At 48.1% G+C, this 21745-nt stretch overlaps 1 protein-coding gene across 2 annotated transcripts; it reads right to left on the bottom strand.

The window, feature by feature from the left end:
- Positions 1 to 515: 515 nt before the first annotated feature.
- Positions 516 to 21577, bottom strand: LOC102134315 (cystatin-SA). 2 transcript variants are annotated; one of them, XM_065522691.1, is made up of 5 exons: positions 21439 to 21577; positions 4530 to 7064; positions 3653 to 3912; positions 1970 to 2083; positions 516 to 853 (listed from the first exon to the last, which is right to left on the bottom strand). In XM_065522691.1, the coding sequence occupies exons 3-5, from the start codon at positions 3878 to 3880 to the stop codon at positions 770 to 772; spliced, it is 426 nt and encodes a 141-aa protein (XP_065378763.1). In that variant the 5' UTR covers positions 3881 to 3912; positions 4530 to 7064; positions 21439 to 21577; the 3' UTR covers positions 516 to 769. The 2 variants fall into 2 exon arrangements, with proteins under 2 accessions (XP_065378763.1, XP_045218326.2); XM_045362391.2 differs by lacking the exon at positions 4530 to 7064.
- Between the last annotated feature and the right edge of the window lie 168 nt (positions 21578 to 21745).

Raw genomic sequence — 21745 nt, forward strand, 5'->3', positions numbered from 1 at the left:
TTTGTTTCTATGTAGGGGCCTAAAGTCTCTTGTGGAAAGAACCACACATCCATTGCTATCTAGTTAGTGTCTAGGGGATTTGATGAGAGCAGCTCAGTCCCTGGAGTCTGCTCAACTCTGGAAGCACAGATGGAATCTATGGCCTGGCAAGCTCCACCGAGGCCTGGCCCCTGCCTGAGGACACAGCCAGTCCCCTCCTCCTGCTCTGACCAGGAGCTCAGACCACAGCAGCCCAGCTTCCCGGGCCAGAAGCCTGGGCCCCCTCGTCTCCCTGGTCCCCTCACCAAGGGCTGCTGCAGCTGAAGGCCTGGGTTCCCAGTCCCTGGCTGCTCTCTCCCTGTTCTGAAGCTCAGGTCTCCGAAAGTGGCAGCAGCTCCCCTGACAGACTTACTGTGGCTGCATCTGCTCCCAGGTACTCCTCTGATCCCGCACCAGCAGGACAAGGAAGCTTCATAAAGGAACTGCAGAACCCCTGCCTGTGTGCACATCCCCAGACAGCCAAGAACTTAGAGGGAGCCGATGCTACTGTTTTATTGCAGGAGATGGGGGCGTGTGCACCGCACACCAGGACTATAAGAAGCAAGAAGGAAGGAGGGAGGGCGGAGCCCCCTGCTGAGCAACAAAGGCCTCCTGCTCCCTTCTCTGTCTTTCTCCTGGTGCAGGCGCATGGGGAGACCTCCCCCAGGGTGGAGGCCACCAGTCCAAGGGTGGGAGCACTACAGGGGGTGGGAGTAGGAGGCGGTTGGTGTGACTGGCCTGGCACAGATCCCTAGGCTTCTTGACACCTGGAATTCACCAGGGACATTTTGTCCTCCCAGGGAACTTCATAGATCTGGAAAGAGCACAGCTGTTTCTGTGAAAGGGAAGAGAGAGGGCCAATCAGTGTGGGTTACAGTTAAAGGGGAAGACGCCCAGGCATGAGATGTCAGAGCCTGGGTGAGGAAGACGGAGGTGAGACACTGGGCCCACACCCACCCCTGCTGAGTCCCAGAGCACCGAACTAGAATGAATAGTGACTGTTCCATCGCCCCTCCCAAGGCTCCAAGTCACCAGGTAGCATTGGTCCCTCACCCCAGCCTGCAGGGTTTCTGTCCCAGCACAGCCCTTTGAGGAGCAGCCCGTGCAAGGCCTCTGGAGCCCCAAGGGTGCAGGGCAGGGGGTGGCGACTCGCTTCCCCCAGCTCCTTCCGCCTCCAGCATCCAGGCCAGCACTAAGAGGGGCCAGAGGGAAGAGCCCAGGGCAGGGCAACTCCCCCTCAAAGATCTGAGGCTGGGGCAAGGGTGACAAGGGGAGTGCGGCTCTCCCCTGAGTGGAGACTTCACAAGAACCAGCAGGTCCTTGGAGAGGCTGGTGTTGGGTGAGCGGGGCAGGTCCAGGGCTACGCAGCTAACAGGCCTCTAGGTCCGACTAATCTGCTTAGTGTGGCTGTGGCTGCGGGCAAGTGCCTGAGGCTGGGATTAGACAGAGCCCCTTCTCCCTGCCCAGCACCCAGCCCAGCAGCTGCTTCTTCCTGTTTGACAGGCAACACCCCAAAGAAGGCAGAGTTGACCTCTCAGTAACCATGCCCAAGCTAAAGCCTTCCCAGCAAATCAAATACATCACCCCCCATCCCTCACCACCCCATCTGCACACACATAGGCAACTATGTAAACTCACTTGGACCCCTCGTCCTCATGGATCTATGTACAAACCCCCATACTGCTCCCACGCATCCACACAGGGTCACACATCTCCCTTAAACCTCCCTGCACACACTGACACATGTGTGTACACACGTGCACCTTTCCTCATGCACACCTGCATGCACACACCCCCAAGTACGTGAACATGTACACATTCATGCATACATGGCTCCCCACACGCCCACCTGCACACATACACACCCTCCAAACATGGGTAGGGCAGAGGCTGACACATACACACTCCTCTGCAGTGCATGACTGGCCTGGGACCCGCATCAGGAACGTACCTTCTGCAGTTCTGGCTGTTCATGGAAGGCACAGGTGTCCAAGTTGGGCTGGGACTTGGTACATGTGGTTCGGCCCAACTCTACATCAAGGAAGTAATTCATTCCGGCCACGACCTACACACATGAGAAAACAGGACGCATGGACAGCGCTCCCCATCAGTTTCATGCACGCACAGCACTTCACTGTGGCTGAGTCACTGGACTTGCTTGGGGCTTGGTGAGCTGCCCATTTGTCACCACAAGGCACAAAGTCCCCTCTTCCTGTCAGCCGGCAGTGTGCTGGGCCTCATGCCTGCTCTTAAACATTGTTTTCTCTGTGCTGGGTAAAAGCATTCATTGAATTCTGCTACCTGGGGCTCAGGGGCAAAGGAACGCTAAATCTTTTCTAGGAAGGCTGTCATCTGATGACAACATTTCAGCTAACTTCCGAAAATCTCATTCCCTCCATTTAACCTAGATTTATTCCTTCATTTAAGAGTAGGAAATGAGGTGCTTCACACACAGAGATTCTTTGGCTCAATGGGGCCTCCCGGATGCCACCATTTTAGGTGTGAGATTCGAGCTACTTTTCTAAAGTCAGCAGCACACCTGCGTGTCTTACAATTGCAGACTAGAACTGAACCCTTTCCCTGCATGGGGTCTGTCCCAGACACAACGTGGCAGAGCTGTGGAGAAACCTGGGATGAGGCACTCTGAGACCAGGGTGCTAGACGTTGCCGCTTGGAACCAGGAGGAACTGCTGAGATCCCTCGAGTATCAGTTTATCCATATATAAAATAGGCTTCCGGGCCAGATGGTCTGCAGTACCCTGTGCTTCACTCCAAGTTATTGTCATGCTTGAAAGGGAGGTGCAGGCCAGCGGGGACCACTGCACCAGGCAGTGCACCTTGTGTGCACGGTGAGGGCCCCAGCTGACAGCTGCAGGAGGAGAAATGGGGCTGGTCTGGATTCCTTGGAATTTCTAAGAGGAGATGGAGGAGCTCCAAAGCCTGTGTCACTATTTGCTGCTCTGCCATGGGATGCACATCAAGCTGGGCCCAGTAGCCCTTCGAAGCTCCCTCCTGACCTGACCCCATCCAATGCTCTGTTGGGTGACTGGTGTCCACATCTGGCTGAGGTCTAACTCTGCATCAGCTCGTAGAGGCAGGCTCAGGCATGCTCCACCCCAGCAGGGACTCAGCTGCCCTGGGCTGTAGGGGGTGGCCATCGAAACCGAGGGTGAAGGCTGCTAGCCCTAAGGGGTTGTGCCCAGGGCCGTGACTTGGGGAGGGAAGCAGGGCTCTGCAGAACAGGGAGCCAGGTTCCCATGTGGCCCCTGCCAACAGGACTCAGGGAAAAGGATAAGTCTCCTGGCCTGGGTCTCATCCTGAGCAGCATCAAGCCCACCCAGAGTCAGCACAGTCTCCACCCACATCTGCTGGACCCTGGGAAATGGCACGATCGTGTCACAGACACAGCGGATCCTGCAGGTTAAAGGAGGCTGAGGGGACAGACAGTGGCTGCAGGGCATGGCCATGGAGCGTCCTAGGGCATGAAGACCATCAGGGGAGAGTCAGGGAAAGCTGAAAGAGTCTGAGCATTAGATCATGAATGTGTCAATGTTGATTTGCTGGGAATGCTCTTGGGAGTTGCATGACAAACCAGGCTGGAACTCAGGACCTCTCGGGTGGTGGCAGCACCCACCTGCTCTCTGGCTCGCAGCACCCGCAGTGGGCGTCTGTAGTACTCATCTTCGGTGGCCTTGTTGTACTCGCTGATGGCGAAGTGAAGGGCATGCTGTACTTCATCATCATTGAGGTCTGCATCATAGATGCCACCTGGGATCACCCTATCCTCCTCCTCGGGGCTCCAGGCCTGGGACCCAGCCAGGGCGGCCAGCAGGAGCAGCAGGGTGCACAGGGGCTGGGCCATGGGCTCCTCAGAGGCAGAGCACAGAGCTGGAGCTGCAGGAGAGGAGGGTGAGAGCCTGAGGTGGGGAGCCCAGACCAGCAGGCAGCTGTGCATTTATCCTGCTTTGGCAGCCCAGCCCCACCCCCTCCATGCCACGCCCCTGATTCCTCCTCCTCTTTCTGCCCATCCCCTGTTTCTCCATCTCTCTTTTCACTCCCCCACCACCACAAGCTCCCACCCTGCCTAAGTTCCCCCGGCCCCTCCCAGGCCTCCTCCTCCGTATCTCCCTCCTCCCCACTCCTGTCCTCACTATAGCCTCCCGGAGCCATGCCTCTCTTCCCTGGTGCTCCCAAGCTTGAGTCACTGGCGTCTCCACAGAGGTGATACTGCTCCTTTGACACTGCTCTATGAAAGCAATGTGACCTCCTGTTTATTCAGAAAAGGGAAAAATACAGGGTTTGGCCTTCGGGGTCTTCAGATATCGGGGGCATCCAGGAGCCCTTGGTCACAGTCTCTGAATCTCTGGAGCAGGGAGGTTATTTCAGAAGGTTCCAGAAGACCCTGTCCACACCCTACTATGGAGAATTTCTTTGCCAAATGTAAGGGAATTAACCTGTTTGGAAAAGGTCACTGGGTTCTCTTTTCATAACTCATTATTCAGTAAACCAACCTGTCACCAGTTACTCCCTGTGCCAGGAGGTCTAGGAGTTGAAGACGGAACCTGGATGATGAGCCATAGAGGTGACGCTGCAGAGCTGCTGCCCAACAGAGATGTGACATGAACCCAGGAGCAACTGAAAATTTCTCGTAGATGCATTTTAAAAGATAAGAATAAATGGGTGAAAGTAATGTTTAAAATATTTACTTAACCTAATATAGCCACAAGATTATTTCAGCTAATGGGAACAATTATTAATGAGATAGTTTATGTGGTTTTTTTTGTTTTGTTTTGTTTTGTAAATCTTTGAAATTCCCTGTGTATTTTTTACGCTTAGCCCAGGAGTCACTTTGGACTGGCCCCATTTCAAGTGTCTGGTGGCACATGTGGCTGGTGGCTATGGAACTGCACAGTCCATTCCTACGCAGTGTGTGTAGGGGATGGTAGGTTATGATCAACAATTAGGATCAGGGAGTTATACTCACTTTGTTGAAAGTGAAATATTACAGGGGCTAGAGAGAGATCAGTGGACCCTGGTCAGGGAGGTCTCTACGAGACTGGAGAGGTTGAGAAGCCCCAGGCAGCAGGGAACAGCCAGTGCAAAGGCCCTGAGGTGGGGTTGGGCATGTCTGCTCCAGGAAAACGAAGCTCCTCGAGGGGGTGTGAGCAGGGAAGGGAACGACCTGGATTCTCATGGTAACTGTGGGTGGGGCCGGGTGGAAGGTACACAGAGACCCCTGGCAAGCAGTGTGGGTGTCAGGAGAGGGAGCAGCAGCCACAGGATGAATGTGGGAGTCCACGGGCCTCTCTTGCTTCTCTCCTAGGGAGCCATGCTTCGGGCTCCTTTCCTCTGCGCACTGCTTGGAAGACTCACCTGATATTTTAAAAATTGCCTTGAAGGAGGTAGAATTTACATACAACAAAATGCCTAATAGTATGTGCTCCACATGGAGGATTTCATAAATGCATATACCTGTGTTACCACTTTGTCCAGACCTGTGACATCTGCCTTGCCCCAGACGGTATACTCCCGCCTCTGCAGCTCACCCTCATGCCCACCCTCCCCTGGCATTCCCCATCCGGCCCTGTAGACTCCTTTGTCACCAGTCCTTGAGCTTCCCAGGAATGGAGTCCTATAGAGCGAGCCTGGGTGTGTCTTCGTCCTTTGCTCATCGTGGCTTTCCAGGGGCCCCTGAGTTACTTCATTACCAGGATTGTGAGTTCTCCTTCTCCCCAGACTGAGAGGACCTGATCAGCAGGGTGCCCTGTGGGGTGACAAAGTCCCCAGCTCGGGATGCTGCGGGCCTGGGCTGGAAAGTGACTCCAGGAGTGGGGAGGGTGGAAGGAGGCTCTGAACAGACAGCTGTTCCCTTTGTCTCAACCCCACCCTCCACGCCTGAAGGTGACCCTGTGGCAAATGCCCTTATGGTGAGGTGGCAGCTTGGCCAGAAACACCAGGAAATGCTGGGCCTTTGCAGGGCACCCAGAGGACTCTCCTGGGAGTGGTCGAGGTGAGTGTTGGCCAGAATCAGCCCAGACCTGCTGTGATCCTGGGGCTCAGCCATGGTTGGGGCTGGATCAGCAGGAACCCGACAGCGGGAACAGTATTACTCTTGGGTGCTCGTGTTCAGTATTAGGACAGGGGACCTTGTTACCCAAGGCCCAGTGACCATCTCACTCCACTGTGAGTCCAGCATCAGAAAAGCAATGCAGCCCAGCAGATACAGCAGGTGGCCCAGGGATGGTGGTTACTGCTGGGTGAGGGAGGGAAGGTCTTCAAACAGGGCTGCACATATGCCTCCTAGTTAGACAGGACATGGGGAGAGATTCCCAGAGAGGGAAAGAGAGGGCAGCCCCTGGCCAGGTGCTTGTGAGCAGAATGGTCATCTCCAAATGGTAGGAGTTAGTTCTCCTCTGTGGCTCCCACTTTCTCGGGAGAGCTGGGAGTCCATACTCAGGAAGACATGCTGTGCAGAGGGTAAGCTGAATGTCAAGAATCCTGTATTTTTTTTTTTAAATCAGTGGAAGGGAGATGCAGGTAACCCAAATAGCGAGAATGTGCTGGTGGGTGGAGTGTGAGGGAGGGAGGCCAGAGTGCTGACCTGTGCCCCATATGTGATGACACCACCAGTGGTCATCTGTCAGGATACTGGCCAGCACTGCCTGGAGGGTCAGCTGTCCTGATGCAGCAACCTCTCTAATCCCAGTAGGAAAGATACCAGTGTAGGTTGCTCTTAGGAGTAGGTACAAGTGTGATGTCCAGTAAGGAGTGCTAGGAAGTGGCAGATTAGGGTAGCTGGCCAGCTGCTCCAGATGTTTGATGACCGTAGGCAAATGTTGTGTCTGTCGTACATCTGGAGAAAGAGGCTACATTGTAAAGCATAGTGTCTGAGAGTTCAGACCAGCAGAGATGAGCAGACTTCAGCAGCGATGTATCAACACGTTTGAAAATGATGGAGTAGCCAGGTGTGGTGGTGCACCTGTAATCCTAGCTAATTAGGAGGGTGAGTCAGGAAGATTCCTTGAGTCCAGGAGTTCCATTCCAGCCTGTGAAACAGTGAAACCCCCATCTCAAAACAATGACAGAACACTTTGTTCCCTGACTTCTATAGTCCACAGTTTTAAGGACACACTAGGAGGGGGCCAGATAGCAACCATGGACTGAGGAACAAGCCTGGGGCCTCCAGCTCCCATGTAACCTGGAGGAGTCCAGCTGCCCAGGAGGGGGCATGTTTTCCTTCTGCCACGTGACGAAAGAGAAAGCTGTGTTCCCCTAGGCTGCGTGGGTGACTACTGATCCGATCATCTGAATTAGCAGGATGAGAAATTAGGTGAGTGGCAGAGGTTCTCTGTAATAAATGACCAGTAATAAGTGAACACTAAACAACACTATAATAAACAAATGACTAAGCGCAGAAAGCATCACCTAAAGGTGCAAGTGGTGAGGACAAGCTGGCCAAGAGTTGAGATTCTGCACATCTGGGTTTTGAGCAACTAACACTTTGGCCTATGGTAGGAGCTGAGACTGAGCAGCCACAGGATTTGGTGGCTTCTCAAATGGGAAGCCCAGGAGCCCCCTTTACGGAGTGCCTGGAATTCTCTGGGGTCAAGCTCGTCTCGTTCACACTCCATCGCTCCTTCTTTTCTCCCTCTCCTCAAACATGGCGGACACATGGATGTTCTAAACTGTGAGCCAATGTCGGTAACACATTTGGCTCTTCCACATCATTAGGAAGCTGTGATACTCATGGGGAAGCCAGCTGGTAGCTCCCGCAAGAAAAGGCGACAGGGCAGAGCCCAGTGCCTGAGGTCCTATTGTTTTGCACTTCATGGAGAGAAAGAGAATCCTTCCTCTCAGGGACCAGTAGATGAACAGTATTCGTAGTTTTGGAATGCAAGTTAACATTTATTTTTCAAAAAGAGTATTTGTCAGTGCAGATTCAGTGACTGAAGAACTACATAGGAGTGGAGGGGAGTAGAGGCGGCCTCCGGGATCTCGGGCGGCTGGCTGCTGCAGGCAGGGATCCGTCTGACTCCCTGGGCTGCAGCCTGCAGGGGCCTGGACCCGAGGAAAACAGATGACTCTGAGGAGGTGAGTAATCTCCTTGACATCGCTGAGTGGTCAGATTTTCTTATCCTGTTTGGGTCACTGTTGGCACTTCCCTGTCACTGTTTGTGTAACCTTAAACATCAATTCCTTTAGCAAAGTGCAGTGACGGTGGAGAGTGGTTCCTGTTCCTGCTTGGAATCCTGCTAAACTCAATCACTGAGTGCTGGAGCTGGGGCCAGAGGCCATCAGGACAGCCCTGCCCTTCCTGTGACCCTGCCTGCTCTCTCCTCTTTTCACAGAGGAGCTGGATCCAGCGACAAGACTCACCTTGACCAAAACTTAGTTAGGCTCCTCTGAGCCTTCATCTCCCCTAGTCCTCAACCCTAGTCCCCCAGCCCCTACCTCCTGTTCTTGCGAGGGCTGCATTGCCCAGTTTTAGGAAAGAATCCTGCTAAGTCAGTTTAGAAAGAATCCTCCCACCCTTGTTATCTGATCACTCTCAACATCTGATCAAGTTCTTCATTCCTTAACTTTGATGTGTAAGGCTTTGTCCTGCCTTTAGCAACAATATTGTTAGGTCAGTTTATCCAGAAACTCCTACCTTTGTTGTCTCTGCTTAGTAATTCCCATCTATTAACCCCACCACCCTGATCCTTGTCTGTAAATCCCACTTCACCTTTTATTGAGAGTTCAGCTCATTCTCCATCTCATTGTGAGAGTCTTTACACCTATTGCAATAGTCTCGAATCATCTCTACCAAGCTCAGGCTTCAAGCAGTGAAGCTGCACATCCTCTTGCCCATAATGTCATCACTGGACATCCTGCAGGCTCCAACAATTCAGCATGTCCAGTGTTACAATCATTTTGGCCCACACCCCTGCCTCCCATCGTGTATCCGCAGTTTAGTTAATAGCCACACTATTCTCCATGGTTCTGCCCAGAGATGTAGTTGTGACCACCAGCAAATTATTAAATCTCCCAGTGCTTCAGTCTTGCCATTTTAAAAACAGGAATACCATGATTCCCAGTATCCATGAGTTATTATGACAATGGGCTGTGTAGTAAGGTGCTGCATGACCTCATTGGCCTATGGCATCGACCAGTTATTTTGCTCACATCTGCAGTCCAGCTGGGAGTCACTGACCTGGGATGGGATTGTCTGGGCTGGCTCTGGTCCACATCTGTCATCCTTCTCCAGGGACCAATGGCTGACATTTTTCATATTCTCATATGCCAAGAGCAGTGCACAAGAAGGCAAGCTGAATTGCACGAAAGTATTTCAAGCTTCTGGTTACTTCACACCTGCAACTCTCCCTTGGCTAAAGCAAGTCACACGGCCAGCCCCAAGGGAAGTGGTCGAGAAGTACACTCTGCCACGGAGGGTAGAGGACAGGGAGTGAGTATTTAGAAGAATAATCTAATATGCCCCAATAATGTACCACACTGACTCATAGGGGTGCCAGGGAAATCTAATGAAATGCTTGTGAAGAGCTTGCTCCAGTGCCTGGCATATCTATATTTCTAGCTATCAATCTGCCAATTAATCTAACCTCCTAAGTAATCTGGCTATCTAGGTGTAAAAGGAAAATAAATCTCAGGACCCCTAAATCATTTAGCCAAAAGGAAAAGTCAAGTTGGGAACTGCATCGGGCAAACCTGACTCTCATTCTATTCCCAAATAAGGTAGCTACAAAGATTTAAAAACTACATCCTCCCTCACAATTTGCCCACAAGGAAATTCCTTGTGGAGAAAGGACGGACAGAACTCAAAGTCATCCCTCTGCTCACATGAGATTGTGAGATAAATGCATTATCTGATTGCTTCCTTTGCCCTGTTGTTTCACTAAATATTGTAAATCACTTATTCAGTTAAAGGTTAATCAGAAACTCAAAAGAATGAAACCATTTGTCTTTTATCTACCTATGACCTGGATGCCCCCTCCCAACTTCCAGTTCTCCTGCCTTTCCAGACCGAACCAATGTATATCTAATATATGCTGATTGATGTCTCATGACTATCTAAAATATATAAAACAAGCTGTAACCCGAACACCTTGGATGCATGTAATCAGGGCTTCCTGAGGCTGTGTCATGGGAGTGTCCTTAACCTTGGAAAAATAAACATTCTAAATTGATGGAGACCTGTCTCAGATACTCTTGGTTTACAAATGGAATCTATCTATTTACCTATCAGATTTATTTAATCTATCCATCTATGTATCCATCCATCGTGTTTCCTGCTTATTTCTCATTGTTCACTAACCAATAAAAACTGAAGTCCTGTGACATTCTGTTACCTGTATTTCCAGTGTGTCCTCCACACTGCCACAGCTATGAGAACGCTCACGGCTGTCTTGTGACTGTCCAATCTTTGAGGAATCTTCACTGTACTCTATGCCTCCACTCCTGTGCTGTTCTACTCACTGCCACAAATCAGATTGTGATCCTTGGCTCACAGCCCTCCATGGCTTTAAGTGTCCTTAAATTGAAACTCGGAAGAGTACTTGGCATCTAAACTTCTCCCTACCTGTCCCTGCCCTCCCTGGTGCATCCTGCAGGCAGGTGAGCTCTGGCTTGGCCTTTGGGGTGAGAGTTTGGACTGTTCTGCCTCTGCAAATTTCTTTGCAATCCCGAGTGCACATGGTCCCAGACCTATTTAAGATCTTTTGAAAGGCTGTTCCTCTGGGGGCAGCTTGATGGGTTTGATAGTTCTAGTGCTATGAAAAGAGGATGGAAACTGGTGAGAAGGCAGATGGAGAGCATGAAATGTAGGCTGTATTCAGAAAGATAGGGCTGGGCTCCACATGTCCCATGGCTGTTGCAGACACCAGCAGAAACCACAGTCTATGGAGGAGGAATTTCCCCCTTTCTGGACCCCACATAGGGTGGACTGTGGGCCTCTGCTCGGAGGGTTGTTCAGAGCATCCTGTACACACCAGTTACCTGTTGCTGCATCAGAAGCCACCCCGAATCTTCCTGGCTGAAAGCAACATGATGTGTGGATTCTCATGACTCTGGAGCTATCTGCGGCTCTTCCGCTAGTCTTGTTGGGTTCACTAAGGGGCTGCATTCAGGTGGGGTAGGCTGGAAATGTGCTCAGTTGCAACAGTGGGCATTTCTTTCCAGGTGGTCTTTCATCTTAAAAGAAGGTGCGAGGATACTTTTACATGAAGACTAGTTCTAAGATCATTCTAGGAGCCCAGCGCCCAGGTGTGACCTGGCCCCAGTCAGACTCCCACCTTCTTAAGTCTCACTGTCCAAAGCAGGTCACATGGCCAAGCTCAGAGTCAGAGTGGGCGGGGCCTCACAGAGTTAGGGAGCTAGGCCTGGTGCATTGTGGGGCTTCTTGTGTCCACCTCCATTCCCTGCATGGAATCCAGGAGGCAGACGTGGGTTGGAGCAGTCCGATTTCAGAAAATGTATTTTTAAAAGACTGTTGTTTGAGTAAAATTAGTCTTCCCCTAATATCTGGATAGAGATGAGGTATCCCAGAGGAAGGTACTGAAGCTAGGAGTCAGGAGCTGTGTTTAACTTGCCCCTTCTCATTCATCATGGGATCTGGTGAAACCACCCTTTCCAGGTTGCCTTTGAAAGTTCTAAATATGGGTGGCCATTCCAAAATGGCTGAATAGGAACAGCACCTGTCTGCAGCTCCCAGCGTGATCAACACAGAAGACAGGTGATTTTTGCATTTCCAGCTAAGGTACCTGGTTCATCTCATTGGGACTGGTTGGATAGTGGGTGCAGTGCAGGGAGGGCAAGCTGAAGCAGGGCAGGGCATAGCCTCACCTGGGAAACACAAGAGGTTGGGGGATTTCCCTTTCCTAGCCAAGGGAAGCTGTGACAGACTGTACTTGGAAAATTGGGACACTGTGACCCAAATACTGCACTTTTCCAATGGTCTTAGCAAATGGCACACCCAGAGATAATATCCCGTGCCTGGCTCAGTGGGTCCCATGCCACGGAGCCTTGCTCACTGCTGGCATAGCAGTCCAAGATTGAACTGCAAGGGAGCAGCCTCGCTGGGGGAGGGGCATCCGCGAACAAATTCGCAAAAGTACAAAAGCGAACAAATTCAAAAAGGTAGCAGAAAGCAAGAAATAACTAAGATCAGAGCAGAACTGAAGAAGATAGAGACACAAAAAACCCTTCAAAAAATCAATGAATCTAGGAGCTGGTTTTTTTGAAAAGATCACCAAAACTGTTAGACTACTGGCAAGACTAATAAAGAAGAAAAGAGAGAAAATCAAATAGATGCAGTAAAAAATGGTAAAGGATTGTCACCACCGATCCCACAAAAATACAAACTACTACCAGAGAATACTACAAACACCTCTACGCAAATCAACTCGAAAATCTAGAAGAAATGAATAAATTCCTGGACACATACACCCTCCCAAGACTAAACCAGGAAGATGTTGAATCCCTGAGTAGACCAATAACAGGCTCTGAAATTGAGGCTATAATTAATAGCCTACCAACCAAAAAAAGTCCAGGACAAGACAGATTCACAGCTGAATTCTACCAGAGGTACAAAGAGGAGCTGGTACCATTCCTTCTGAAACTATTCCAATGAATAGAAAAAAAGCGACTCCTCCCTCACTCATTTTATGAGTCCAGCATCATCCTGATACCAAAGCCTGGCAGAGACACAGCAAAAAAAGAGAATTTTAGACCAATATCCCTGACGAACATCGATGCAAAAATCCTCAATAAAATACTGGCAAGCCAAATCCAGCAGCACATCAAAAAAGTTTTCCACCACGATTAAGTTGGCTTCATCCCTGGGATGCAAGGCTGGTTCAATGTACACAAATAAACATAATCCATCACATAAACAGAACAAAAGACAAAAACCACATAATTATCTCAATAGATGCAGAAAAGGCCTTCAACAAAATTCAATAGCCCTTCATGCTAAAAACTCTCAATAAATTCGGTATTGATGGAACATATCTCAAAATAATAAGAGCTATTTATGACAAACCCACAGCCAGTATCACACTGAATGGGCAAAAATTGGAAGCATTCCCTTTGAAAACTGGCACAAGACAAGGATGCCTTCTCTCTCCACTCCTATTCAACATAGTGTTGGAAGTTCTGGCCAGGGCAATCAGGCAAGAGAAAGAAATAAAGGGTATTCAATTAGGAAATGAGGAAATCAAATTGCCCCGTTTGCAGATGACATGATGGTATATTTAGAAAACCCCATCATCTCAGCCCAAAATCTCCTTAAGCTGATAAGCAACTTCAGCAAAGTCTCAGGATACAAAGTCAATGTGCAAAAATCACAAGCATTCCTATACACCAATAACAGACAAACAGAGAGCAAAATCATGAGTGACTGCCCATTCACAATTGCTACAAAAAGAATAAAATACCTAGGAATCCAACTTACAAGGGATTTGAAGGACCTCTTCAGGGAGAACTACAAACCACTGCTCAATGAAATAAAAGAGGACACAAACAAATGAAAGAACATTCCACACTCGTGGGTAGGAAGAATCAATATCGTGAAAATGGCCATAGTGCCCAAGGCAATTTATAGATTCAATGCCATCCCCATCAAGCTACCAATGACTTTCTTCACAGAATTGGAAAAAACTATTTTAAAGTTCATATGGAACCAAAAAAGGGCCCGCATTGCCAAGACAATCCTAAGCCAACAGAACAAAGCTGGAGGCATTGTATTTACCTGTTGTCAAACTATACTACAAGGCTACAGTATCCAAAACAGTATGGTACTGGTATCAAAACAGATATATAGACCAAGGGAACAGAACAGAGGCCTCAGAAAATAACACCACACATCTACAGCCATCTGATCTTTGACAAACCTGACAAAACTAAACAATGGGGAAAGGATTCCCTATTTAATAAATGTTGCTGGGAAAACTGGCTAGCCATATGTAGAAAGCTGAAACTGGATCCCTTCCTTACACCTTATACAAAAATTAACTCAAGATGGATTAAAGACTTAAATGTAAGACCTAAAACAATCAAAATCCTAGAAGAAAACCTAGGCAATATCATTCAGGACATAGTCATGGGCAAAGACTTCATGACTAAAACACCAAAAGCAATGGCAACAAAACCCAAAATAGACAAATGAGATCTAATTAAACTAAAGAGCTTCTGCACAGCAAACAAACAAACAAACAAACAAACAACCAAAAAAAAAAAAAAAAACAACTATCATCAGAGTGAACAGGCAACCTACAGAATGGGAGAAAAGTCTTGCAATCTACCCATCTGACAAAGGGCTAATGTCCAGAATCTACAAAGAACATAAACAAATTTACAAGAAAAAAACACAGAACTCTATCAAAAAGTGGGCAAAGGATATGAACAGACACTTCTCAAAAGAAGACATTTATGCATCCAAAAGACACATGAGAAAATGCTCATCTTCACTGGTCATCAGAGAAAGGCAAATCAAAACCATAATGAGATACCATCTCACACCAGTTAGAATGGCAATCATGAAAAAAGAAACAAGAGATGCTGGAGAGGATGTGGATAAATAGGAATACTTTTACACTATTGGTGGGGGTGTAAATCAGTTCAACCATTGTGGAAGACAGTGTGGTAACTCCTCAAGGATCCAGAACTAGAAATACCATTTGACCCAGTGATCCCATTACTGGGTACATACCCAAAGGATTATAAATCATGCTACTTTAAAGGCACATGGACACATATGTTTATTGTGGCACTATTCACAATAGCAAAGACTTGGAACCAACTCAAATGTCCACCAATGATAGACTGGATTAAGGAAATGTGGCAAACATACACCATGGAATACTATGCAGCCATAAAAATGGATGAGTTCATGTCCTTTGTAGGGACATGGATGAAGCTGGCAACCATTATTCTCAGCAAACTATCCCAAGGACAGAAAACCAAACATCGTCTGTTCTCACTCATAGGTGGGAGTTGAACAATGAGAACACATGGACACGGAGGGGAACATCACACACGGGGGTCTGTCAGAGGGTGGGGGAGTGGGGGAGGGATAATATTAGGAGAAATACCTAATGTAAATATCGACTTGATGGGTGCAGCAAACCAACATGGCACATGTATACATATGTAACAAATCTGAATGTTGTGCACATGTACCCTAGAACTTAAAGTATAACAAAAATAAAAATAGAATTACCATTTGATTCAAATTCTACTTCTGGATATATACCCAAAAGAAGTGAAAGCAGGGATTCAAACATAATATTTGCACATCCATGTCCACAGCCAAGGTGGAACCAACCCAAGAGTTTATTGATGGATGATGAGTGGATTTACAGAATGTACTATACACATACAACAGAATATTATTCAGCCTTATAAAGGAAGGATCTCCTGACATTTGCTGCAACATTAATGGACCTTGAAGACATTATGCTAAGTGAAATATGCCAGTCACAAAAAAAAAACCAACACTGTCTGATTTCATGTATATGAGGTAACTCGAATAGTCAAATTCATAGTGACAGAAAGTAGAATGGTGGTTTCCAGGGGCTGGGGGTAAGGATAATGGTAGTCATTGTTTAATGAGACAGAGCTTCAGTTTGGGAAGATGAAAATGCTCTTTAGATGGATGCTGGTGATGGCAGCTCAACAATGTGAATGTACTTAATGCCACTGAAGTATAAACTTAAAAATCGTTAAAATGGTAAGCTTTTTATTATGTATATTTTACCACCGAAAAACCCTTTACATTAAGCTAAATTACTTTTTCCTTCGGAGTATTTCTTGCATCTGTCACATCCTTTTCAGTAGTCACAGGCACGGAAGTCTCATTTTATGCCAGAAACAATTTCCTGAAGGGCAAGGTCATTACCCGTCACCAAGATTGGAACAGGCAGGGCCTTCTAGTGGAAACCATCAGGGTTTGGAGCACAGATTTACCCCCAGGCAACAGACCCTACTCTCTTCCTGCAGGATCCTGCTGAGCTGGGATCCAAAGGAGTCCCAGTGAGAGGCAGGGCCGGTCCTGGGCTCTTCTAATGAGAGGAGTGCTTTCAGTTCTCAGAAGCAACCACAGCTTGGGAGAGGCGAGGTGCAGGCAGGATGCACTGATGGGCAGGTGGGCATGCAGTTTGTTGCCCTGCTAGGGGTGCATTCATTGAATCAGAGGATCCTGGGTCAGGAGAGCTCAGAAAGACCTTTGGATCAACCCCCAGTGGTTACCAAAGGCCAGCCTGCAGAAGGCGCCATGGCTGTTCAAGATCTGGTTCCCAGGTCTCATTGCAGGCATTGAATTCATCAGGTAAGGCTTCAGAATTCGTATGAACATCTACAGATTAAGCTCCCCAAGTGGCTTAGACGGGCAGCCAGATTTGAGTATTGTTGGTTCTCGCAAGGAAACACAAACAAGTCCATTGGAAGTATTAATAATTTAAAATTTGTAGTTGGAGGATTTAAGCTTGAGTCCTGTAGGGTTCTATGGTCTCTCTGTTGGCAAATAGCCTTTGGTCATCTCTTCCAGGACCCAAGCCAACATGGAGACCAGCCGCACTTCCAGGACTTTGATACCCTTCTAAGTACACAGTAAAACACAAAAGGCTCTGGGGCAGAGCCCACCTGACCCAGGGCTGAGTCTAGTGCTCTGAAGTTCCACCAAGGAGTCTTTGTTGTTTATGTTTTGCTTTTTTGGGGTGTATGTGTGTGTGTACGCAAACCAGGGTGAGTAGGCATTGCTCTGAATTCAGTTTTTCTAAGCGATCTTACAATCTCATGAGAATGTGCAAGCCCTGTAGAAAAATATCCTGAAACAGAGTGGGGAACACAGAGATGGGGTACTGGGTGGGGAGCCCTGCAGGCATATTCTACAGCCTAGAATTTGACTTCAAAGACTCTAGCCTTAAGCTCTTGAAATGTGTGGCAGTGGATGAAATATCCCCCATGATTATCTTAGACCATTTAATCTGGTAAACCTAAAAACAAGTGCCACAAATTACTTCCCACATGACCCACTGGATTTTCTGGGAGCTTTCCTCTCCTCCCATCCACTTCTCATCTGAGTGTCCGTGGTGGAGCACCCCTAAGGAGCAAGTCCTCTCAACCCACCCAATCCTCCTACCGCTGGCCCCCAACCCATATCACCCTTTTGGGTGTTAAAGACTCTGAATTCAAAGCTAAAATAAAAAAGAAACATTATTTTATTATTATCAAAGTACTGTCTGCACATGATAGAAATTGCAGATGAGCTTAAGACAAAAATCCAAGTCTCCATCTGCTCCAAGCTTCTGTTTCAGTTCTCAGGAGCAGGTTGCTATGTTCTAGTTCTCCTGGCGTCTTACCTCACACCTTCTCTAGACCGTAGGCTTACCCACCAATAACTGTACTTGCCTTTTCACAGAATATGTGTCCGGCCTGTGATGTGGAAGATGGCAATTGACCCATCCACATATAACCCCACCTCCAATATTAGGCATTTAGATTTAAATATTGATATAGGTTATCTTTTGTCTTGAACCACTGTATGTGGATGTTGGAGAAACATATCCCAAATCTAATTCCTTAGCCTAAAATCACATAGATTGTGGTGAGGCTTAAGGTAGATATTAATGTGTCAAGAATCACTGATGTGTCTGGAAAAGTAGACAGTGGAAAATAGACTGAATCGGTTTTTGTCCCCCAAAAGGAAGTATTATCTCTCGCATGGGTTGAACTGCTTAAGGTTTCAAAATAAGTGCCAATGTTGGAGATTTGAGGTTGATCTCTAAATAACACTTATTGAAGAAGTGGAAAATTTGGCTGAATCAAAGGAAAACTATTGCAAGAGATCCAAAAGGACCCTGAATGGAATCAGTTCCAGGAGAAAGCCGCTGTTGTCCATGCCTGGACAACCACTAAAGAAGGCAGAAAGAACACGTTTGTCAAATTGGCCAAGTCTAAAGAGAATGTTTTCAAAGAAGTAGAGGTAAACATTGTCCAAGTGTCAAAATGAAAAGTATTGAGAACACTGTGATCAGTGTGTATGAAGTGGTCAGAGGCAGGACAGCCCCACATACCCTCTACAGAAAGGCTCACAGTGACAAGGGGCCATTGTGACAGAAATTAGAGTGGTTGGAATGAAAGGTTTTGAGGATCTCAGCTGATGATTACCTTTGGCGCATATCCCTGACTTTATGTTAAAATAAAACTTGCTCCCAATAGAGAAAAAGAGGAGCCCAGAGGCTGTTTTGACTTTAGAATGAGGATGGGGGATAGTGGGTCTTCTAACAGCAAACAGTCAAATCGTACTGTAAGAGGTCACACAATGTCACTGTATACGATCTCTCAGCTAAACTTGATCCAAAACCATAGGTGAGGAAAGGGGGCTTCGGAATGCTGACGTGCACCAGGTTTCCCATCTGCAAGGCAGAACACAAGGACGTGAACCCAAGCATCTCAACACTTTCAAATGAAGCTTGGGAAAGTGAGTCTGGTTGTCAGAGCCTTTCGAAGAGACAATCATTATATTTAATTCTCCAGAAGAAACTCTCTTGAGTTCTGACCCCAACCTGACTTGGACCAAAAGTCTAAACTCAAAGCCAAACAGTAAAATGCAATTCCTTTTCTGTGCCTTGTCGACACTATCCCAGACAGCCTGGTAATTGCTGACGAGCCATGGAATCGTCTGCTCCTCTTTTTTGCCTGCCTACCCCTGGTGGGGGCCTGGACATTTGGGTCCCTCTGCAGCTCCTCTGCCATTTGCCTGCTGAGAAGGTTGTTATCAACAAGCCTGGCTTGTGAGGGATGCTCCCCCCAGAACTGGTGATGAGAATGAGCAGCACAAACACTGTCTCTGGAGGGCCTGGTCCTGCTGGGCCTCCTGCCAGTGCCTTCCATACATCTCCCCATTCATCTTCATGACAGCTCAGTGAAGGAAATACCACAAGAGTTCAACTGCACTGTTGTGGAAACAGAAGCTCACATGAAGTAGAATTGTGCCCCCAGGAAATGCAACTAGCAAAAGGTGCAAATGAGACCTGAACTCACGTGTGCCCAATTCCAAAGACCTCCTCAGCTACTGCTTTGCCTCCTTCCGTGGAGTCTGTAAACCATACAAGTCATCTAAAGACTCCAGCCTCTACAATTAGAGCCAATAATGGTACTATTTCCTTGCAATCAGTCAAGATCGCCCCATTTATCCTGTCTGCAGTTCTGCACTCCCGCCTCTCAGTGATAGACATCTGGTTCCTCCCCTTACTCTTCAGGACAAGTGCTTGTCTGCATCAAAAAGGTAATTTCAGCTTCCTAGGAAGAAAAGCTGCCTGCAAGAACCAATCTCATGTTTCCAAAGAATGAAGGAAGAGGGTGAGCTTGCAGGGTGAGGAGCTTGTGATAACAGTAGCATCAATAATCACGGCCAATACATGAAGCTTTTCTGAAAAGCTGGGATCCAAACTCAGACCATATGCCCAAAGAGAGGATCTTAGCAGAGAGCAGCAGCCCGAGGATGGGAGGCTGTGGCACCGAGTCAGGGGCTAGAACCAGGGAACAGACCCATCTATTCTAGCAGGCAGGGCCCAGGAAGTGTGCCTAGGCCTGGGATGTGCTCAATAATTTTTCTTCCTTTCCTGGCCAAGATCAAACAATGACTTTCTTAGCTCAGGCCTGTGCCTCCTTCATACAGCCAGTCCAATAGAAAAGAGACTCAAAGGCAGCCAGCCTTTTGGGGGAAAGGGACTACGATAGAAATGCTGTTGGAATCAGAGTGTGGAGAATGCGCTGCTCCATCGTCAATGCTGGAAAAGCCAGCTGTGCACCTAGGCGGTGGGGGAGAGGATCGACCCTGGGATTCTGACCTCACACCACACACACTCAGCCTCCGGTTGGATAGCACACCTAAGTGTGAAAAGTAAAAGAAAGAACATGGTGAAAGAGAACACAGAAGAGCATAGGAAAGGATTGTTAAACTGAAAAATACAAAAGCACATACCCTAAACAAAACATTGATACATTAAACTGTCTTCAATTTTTAAGAAAAATCTATATGGTGAAAGGAATCAGGCCGCACGTGGTGGCTCGTGCCTGTAATCCTAGCACTTTGGGAGGCGGAGGCGAGAGGATCACTTGAGCCCAGGAGTTCAAGACCAGCCTAAGCAACATAGTGAGACCCCCCACGCCCTTGTCTCAAAAAAGAAAAAAGAAAAGGAAATCATCAGCACAGCAGTCCCTAATAAAGCTGAAAGGAGACTATCTCATATGCCTGCAATTTTCTTTGTGGCCTACCCTAGAGAAGCTCTCACACAGGTGCACATGAAAACTGGGACAAAGGCGCCCGTTGCAACCCCAATTTAAGAGGAAACGAATGGAATCAACCCAGTGTAAAATCTAGTCAGTAGGGAATGCTTCAATTAACCACAGTCTGTTAGTTATCATCACAAGCACCTGACCCTACAAACTCCACCCTATTTCACCATTCCCAGTTAAATCAGGAAGGACTTAATTAACTACAGTCCATCAGGACAAGGTCCTGGAGTCAAGGAGGCAGTGAGGCTTGTAAGAATTCTAGCCATTGTCAGCATCATGAAAGAGAAAGCAACACCAGTTTACTTAAGCCACTGGTATTTGGAGTTTCTATGGTGTTGAAACCTACATTTCACTTAGTAAAAGTGGAATTGTAGGCTGAGGCAGGAGGATCACTTGAGGCCAGTTCGAGACCAGCTTGGGAAACATAGTGAGACTCCATCTCTACAGAAATTTTTAAAAACAAAAAAGAAGTGGTATTATGACATTTTTGTACTCTTTTAAATTTAAATTAACTTAAAGTTTTTTGAAAACTAAAGTACATAGGAAAGAAAACACTGGGCTGCGTTGGATGGGAGAGGATTCCGTTGGGAGCACAGCAGAAGCTTAGCAAACGCCCACTGAGGAGGGAAGGCAGGTGTGTCCGCAGAGGCCAGCGAACAGGAGGACTGCTGAGGGTGACTGAGGCAGCACTTCCTCTTCAGAGCAAAGCTCCCAGGCCCAGGGCAGCACCCCCGACCCAGCCAGGGTGAGGGACCAGCTGGACCCACAGGAGGGAGGAGAAACAGCCCAGGGGCCTTCCGATTTGCACGTGGTATGAGCCACCCCTGATTTAGGCCTCATATATTTAGTGGTAATGTTTGTATTTTTATTTCCCCTTTTGTCATTTTTAATTCAATTGTAATTTCTCTTTCTCAGTTTAAGTTTGCCATAGTCTCTATGAGATTAATTCGTTAGATTATCAAAACTCAAAGTCAGCTGAAGACAGCTAAGAAGAACCCCCCAGGTGGAAAAACTGGAGGAGGGGAGGGAGGAGCGGAGAGGGCCCTGGAATTCCCTGGCAGCCGCCCCCGCCCCTGCCCCCATGCCCAGAATTGCCCCTTTGATGACTGCTGTGACAGTACTCACTGGACCACTGTGCTCTGAGTCCGGGGCTCCTCCCTGCCCCTGCTGTCTTCCTTTGATCTCCTGGATGCCGCCTTGTTTTCCAGCACACGGAAACCCCCCGGAATGCTGGCTTGTCTGGGGAGTCTCCATGGGAAATGCCAAGCAGGGAGAACAGGGAGTGTCCTGAGGATGTGATCCCGAAGCCCAGCAGGCGATCCGGGAACTGGCAGGCCCCACTGAGCCTGGCCCAGCTTGAAAGAGACAGTGAGCAAGGTCGCACAGGACCTTTAGAGCATGTGGCTGAGTAGGCCGGGCAGTGAGGGGCATG

Source organism: Macaca fascicularis, chromosome 10, assembly GCF_037993035.2.
Source record: "Macaca fascicularis isolate 582-1 chromosome 10, T2T-MFA8v1.1".
In the NCBI taxonomy this organism is placed as follows: domain Eukaryota; kingdom Metazoa; phylum Chordata; class Mammalia; order Primates; family Cercopithecidae; genus Macaca; species Macaca fascicularis.

Coding starts and splice junctions, on each gene's coding strand:
- LOC102134315 (XM_045362391.2), bottom strand. CDS start 3,880: ATGGCCCAGCCCCTGTGCACCCTGCTGCTCCTGCTGGCCGCCCTGGCT. Junction 2,084..3,652: donor TGCTGCGAGCCAGAGAGCAG/GTGGGTGCTGCC, acceptor TCATGTGTGTAG/GTCGTGGCCGGAATGAATTA. Junction 854..1,969: donor AACAGCCAGAACTGCAGAAG/GTACGTTCCTGA, acceptor TCCCTTTCACAG/AAACAGCTGTGCTCTTTCCA.